The following is a 6,259-nucleotide window of genomic DNA, read 5'->3' on the forward strand; positions in this document are numbered from 1 at the left end:
ATGCTATATAACGAGAGATCAAACAGTTTACATTCACGAAGAATGAGAATTTCTCGAAACTTCATCACTATTTTCATATTGTCATCAACATACGTGGTTGATCATGTGCATATTTCTCAACAATGTTGTGAATTGTTCTGTTTGACGAGCTCAGGAGCAAGAACTTCTTTCCCTTCTAATGTTGGAGGAATATATATTCGCTTTCCTCAGCTGAGCTTGGAAGTTCCCTCACTAACTGTAGAAGTGTACATCAGTGCTCAGAAAGCAAAATTTCCCTTCAGAATTCCCATATCGTCGCCAACATATGTAGTTCGCTCTGTTTCGTTCGTTTAGGTCTCTGCCAACCTGGAGGTTGGTTTGCTCACAGCGGTGCTCGTTGATGAGATCGTCGAAGTGAATAGTGACTTGTTGCTGAACTGTGGGAGTGGAAGCGTTGAGGTAGATAGTGTAGTGAATTTAGCCGAAGCCTAAGTATACTTGTAGTGAATAGGAGTAGTATACTTAGTTAGCTAGAACCTTATATGTACGCGAGCTGGCGTCACGCTAAAATTACACAGCTAACACAAAAATCGGAGACAGATAATTGTGAAACGGGGACAATCTCTACATGATGATAAAAAGGAGGTAAATGCTCTTTATGAAATAAAATTTTAAATAGTTTTCTTTAATTTTGGTTTTTTTGCCCTCACAATGTAATGAGCTCAGAACTCTAGTTGAACGTAGGAAAGCCGAATTTTACTTTCATATTGAAACTCAACGTGTTTTGAAACTTTCAACTCACGTTGAGCTCAGGGCTTTATCTAGACTCCCTTCATTGACGCACTTGCACTCAGCCCTCCTTCGTGCACTCAGTGCGTGCCATTGATAAGCGGATCAGTGATCCCTGGGCAGTCGGGCTGCCCTGATCTCAACTTGAGATTAGGAGCACCATAAGGGTTGTTTTATGAAATGAAGTTGTTCGATTTTCCGTTTGTTATCTGAATGTGAAACAATAAAGATTGTTGCCGAACGTAGAAAAGCTGAATTGTAGTTTTACCTCACTTTCGTGCTCAACAAAACGCTACTTTTAGTGATCTAGGACAGACAATTTAGTGACATCGTCTGGACGTGCTGATGATTATTTCAGAACGTCGAAGCTCTACGACGTCTTGTTCACTTTCGCTTGCAACGTATGGAGGAGGAGACCGCGGCTGGGCGCGCGCTGCATATTGGAGTTTTTCATGATGGAAAATTTGCTGGAGTTATTTCTGTTGGCACTGAGCGAACATCTAAGGGGCTGATAAAAGATATATTTTCTGTGAGGCTGGCGGACGCAATTGCTGGCCCGGGTGAGATTTTGGGAAATATGCACATGGTCAACTACGTGTGTTGGTGAGAATATGAAAATTCGGAGAAAAGTATTGTGGGATTTTGTACATTACTACTCGATTTTGCATGTGATCTTGAGCTTAGCTGAGAAAAGCGATTGCATATATTGCTACTCTAACACTGTATAGGAAACTCTTCTGAGCTCAGCTGAGGAAAGCGAACATATATTCCTACTCCAACACTGTATGGGGAACTCTTCTGAGCTCAGCTGAGGGAAGCGAACATATATTCCTACTCCAGCACTGTATAGGAAACTCTTCTGAGCTCGGCTGAGGAAAGCGAACATATATTCCTACTCCAACACTGTATAGGAAACTCTTCTGAGCTCAGCTGAGGGAAGCAAACATATATTCCTACTCCTCCCACTGTTGTCAGGAACTGCTGCTGAGTGTTTGAGGATGTGCTTGTCTCGTTGGGCGGCGCTGTTGTTCCCCAATCCTGAATTCGAAGATTTCATGACGAGAATTCGGAGATTCACCTGTAAGTAGATTCGGAAATTTCTCGAAATATTTGAAGTGATTGGCAGTATGTGTCAAGTTGATATGCGAGCGGAAAATTATGTTGCATCTTAAAAAATGAGTGAGAACTAAGACTGCGCTTATATAAGGAAAATACAGTTGCCTCTCGAACGGAGCGTATACGGTATGAAATGCTACTTCGCGTTGCGCATGCGTGCAAGACGAATAGTTTTAGAACAACTACGGTGATTCGGACGATGGGTGAATTATGAAAAGAGTTTCATGTATTCATGGATGTGCAGAAAAATACATAAAAACAGTATGCGTCGAACTCTGAGCAAAAATGGCGCGCGAGCTGTCAGCGATGGACGGGTTGCAAATCTGTACGAAATTCGCGCGATTTCCCTTTAGGGTTGACCGCTTACTTCACCTCGATAGTTCTTATCATAATTCTCGCACAGATTTTCGACCTCTGTGAAAGATACCGGTGATATGGAGAACACTAGTGAAAAAAATACTTCACGACTACTGCATATCACCGCGAATATCGCGTTCTTCACAAAAACGGGAAAAAAACGAAAACGGTTTTCACTGAATCGAGTTTTACGCCACTTCACGTAAAACGGGTGGTGAAACTCTACTGATTATTTCCAATTTTTCCCCAAAAAAATAATATATGTATTTTTTTTCTCACGGAATGTATTGATTGTTGTAGATTCTCCTGGGAATCCGAGGGCTGTTTTTGGCAACCCCGTCACTATGTCTGAACATGGACATTACGATCTACCCTCGATCGCTGCTCGAATCGGCACAATACGAAGTCGCTATAACTCAGCTTATGGCACGCCGAAATTAATAATGGCTAGCGCACCACAGGTAAGTGTGTTTGTGAAGCGAAGTCGGGAAGAATTAATTGTTATGGGAACTTCGTATGAATATTCATATAAAATTTCTTATACAGTGTTGGAGTAGGAATACATGCTCGCTTTCCTCAGCTGAGCTCAGAAGAGTTTCCTATACAGTGTTGGAGTAGGAATATATGTGATCGCTTTCCTCAGCTGAGCTCAGGAGTTTCCTATACAGTGTTGGAGTAGGAATATATGTTTGCTTTCCTCAGTTGAGCTCAGGAGTTTCCTATACAATGTTGGAGTAGGAATATATGTTCGCTTTCCTCAGCTGAGCTCAGGAGTTCCCTATACAGTGTTGGAGTAGGAATATATGCTCGCTTTCCTCAGCTGAGCTCAGAAGAGTTTCCTCACTAATTATAGAAGTTTATATATGAACTTGGTTGAAGGTGTTCAGAGTTCTCATAGTGTTGTCAACACATATAGTTGATCATGTGCATATTTGCTCGCAGTGGTGTATACAGTTACACAATTCGGATCCTCTGGACACTTCAACGCCTATGCAAGGGGAAGGTGTGGGAAATGGATTCGCATCTTGGTGGTGGCCTGTGAGGTGAGAGAATTTTGGGAAAAAGAAAAGTATTTTTTTCATGGAGAATTTTTAGTAAATAGGAAGCGTTTCAGGCTGTAACTTTGAGAAGGCTTAGATATAGTTGTGGGTGATCACACATTGAGTTTCACCACCCTAGTGATATGAAAAATATATTTCACGACTACTGCATATCACCGCGAATATCGCGTTTTTCACAGAGTATCACGCCACTTCACGTAAAACGGGTCGTGAAACTCCATTGATGGCATTTTCATAAGTATGAGATAAGAGTCTCATCACACGTGTGTACGGTTGGACTTAGTACTACCGTATACAAACTTTTTAGAAATTATGACTCCATGAAATCTGCCCTCATGGTAGACAGTCATATTCTTGACCGTTAGTCAGATGCAATGACAAATAGTTTTCGCGGCTTTCACACGAAACCGTACTGTGTTTTTTCTCTGAGTAATTTTCCCAGCTGAAAGTTTGACAAGGCTTCAGATATTGTCACGAGTTATCATATACCGAAGTGAAACGGTTATATTCGTGACTGTTAGTCATATATAATGGTGATGATGAGATACACTCAGTTGAGGAAAGCAAGCATATATTCCTCCAACACTGGAGTTTCACCCGTTTTACGTGAAGTGGCGTAAAACTTGGTGAAAAACGCGATTTGCGCGGCCTGTAGTAGTCGTAAAATATGTATTTCACTAGTGTTTCCCATATCACGGGTGAAACTCCACTAATTTGAGCGATGCATAGTTTACACCAATTTCGTGGTAGTTTACACCGGCGTGCCTTCAGATTCCTCGGGTTGAGTGCCACTGGTTTGACTAATGCCTGGGTGGCACTTCGTGATGGTCGAAGAAGGGAATTGGGTGAAGTCATTAAGAAGTAGGTTGTTTTATAAGGAGTGGAGTTTCACCCGTTTTACGTGAAGTGGCGTAAAACTCGGCGAAAAACGCGATATTCTCGGTGATATGTCGTGGTCGTGAAATGTGTTTTTCATATCACTAGGGTGGTGAAACTCCAATGTTTGAAAACTTCGTGGACAACATGAAGACCTTGGCGCTCCTGGACCACGAACTTATGTGTGAACATCAACCACCTCGCAAAAATCATGCATGCAACAGCCTTTTTATATAACGTTTTGCGCTGGTGAGATTTCCGCTCGCCCATATGAACTCCTATGGTTAGTGAGGGAACTCTTCTGAGCTTAGCTGAGGAAAGCGGACATTTATTCCTACTCCAACACTGTATAGGAAACTCTTCTGAGCTCAGCAGCTGAGGAAAGCGATAACATATATTCCTACTCCAACACTGTATAGGAAACTCTTCTGAGCTCAGCTGAGGAAAGCGATAACATATATTCCTACTCCAACACTGTATAGGAAACTCTTCTGAGCTCAGCAGCTGAGGAAAGCGATAACATATATTCCTACTCCAACACTGTATAGGAAACTCTTCTGAGCTCAGCTGAGGAAAGCGGTAACATATATTCCTACTCCAACACTGTATAGGAAACTCTTCTGAGCTCAGCTGAGGAAAGCAAACATATATTCCTACTCCAACACTGTATAGGAAAATCCTGAGCTCAGCTGAGGGAAGCAAACAACCTACTCCAACACTGATAGAGTTATATATCTATCATTATTGTCACGACGTATATAATGAAATATAAAATCATGTCCCACAATACGGTTGTGATAATATTGCAAATATTACTCTGGTGAGGCGACTAGCACTGAGGTTATCCTCTTAGTGTCTCGGGGACAATGCCTCTATACTCGCACTAGAGTAATATTACCACATTGTCACAGTGTGGGAAAATGTGCATAACTGTTCATCAACATGTGTTGGTGATAATACGAAAATTGTGGGAAAATTTTGAGGGGTTCGTACTGAATTTAGTACACTTCTACCCAAGTTCCTATGTAAACTCCTATGGTGAGTTGGGAAGCTCAGCTGAGGAATGCGAACGTATATTTCAACACGCCATTGTTATAGGGTATAGCATCTATAGCTCACGTCAGTGTATATCCTGACACTGGCGAATATCATGATCTTATCGATCAGACTTGAAGGCGATCGATTTGTTGAGGAGGAAAGAAATGCAGCTCTCGTGGCTGAGTTTACGAAGCTACGTGAGACTCCTGAGGAAAGAGCGGCTCCTAGCAAGACTTTGGTGAGCTCGGGATTTGATTTTAAACCTGGAATATCAGGGTTTCATCTGTTTCACGCGGAGGAGCGTTATACTACATGTGAAAAACGCGATATTCGCGATATGAAGTGAATTGAAAAATACTTTACTAATTACACCGGACATATCGCCCTATTTTTCTCAATGGAGTTCCATCCGTTTCACGTGAAGTGGCGTAATACTCAGTGAAAAACGCCATATTTGCGGTGATATGCAGTAGTCGTGAAATGTATTCTTCACTAGTGTTTTTCATATCACTGGGGTGAAACTCCACTGTAGAGGCTCTGATATCTCAGGCGGCGCCAGCTGTACGCCTGAGCAAAAGTCGAGGAAACAACCTCGAAACTGAAAGAGGTGAAGCTCACGAATAATTCGCAAGAGAGTTTCCACGCTACCCAAAAGACCTCAACTCCTATCGTACTCCCTTGTGGAGCGAAATTCAGGAAAACAGGACATTTTTTGGGATTTTTTTCTAATTTTTCTCTCGCAGTGGTACAGTAGTAAGCCGAATTTTTTTATCACTTGAGTGAGCATTGGATCAATGTTGAGCGAGCACGGTTAATTGTTTTCTATCTAGACACGATGGAAATTCCTACTCCCGAGAGCCTCCGAGGTAATCGATCTGTCTGAGTTCAACTAATTGTTGATTCATCAGAGCTGTCCAGTGAAGAATTAACGTGTCTGGAAGAAGCCTGGTCGCATCGGACGGAGGCACGCATGTTCACACAGGAGGCCGACGCTTTAGAAGAAGCGGCGCGAGAAGAACTCGTATGGTTAACGCACTGAGAGC

General features: G+C 42.2%; 1 protein-coding gene across 1 annotated transcript; it reads left to right on the plus strand.

The window, feature by feature from the left end:
- Positions 1-2,684: 2,684 nt before the first annotated feature.
- On the plus strand, positions 2,685-5,840 carry Pmar_PMAR028080 (hypothetical protein; the record flags this gene model as incomplete). Its single annotated transcript, XM_002775999.1, has 5 exons — positions 2,685-2,702; positions 3,196-3,284; positions 4,074-4,163; positions 5,346-5,454; positions 5,766-5,840. 5 exons carry the CDS (start codon positions 2,685-2,687, stop codon positions 5,838-5,840), a joined length of 381 nt encoding a protein of 126 aa, XP_002776045.1.
- Between the last annotated feature and the right edge of the window lie 419 nt (positions 5,841-6,259).

Source organism: Perkinsus marinus (assembly GCF_000006405.1).
Source record: "Perkinsus marinus ATCC 50983 genomic scaffold scf_1104296954872, whole genome shotgun sequence".
In the NCBI taxonomy this organism is placed as follows: Eukaryota; Perkinsozoa; order Perkinsida; family Perkinsidae; genus Perkinsus; species Perkinsus marinus.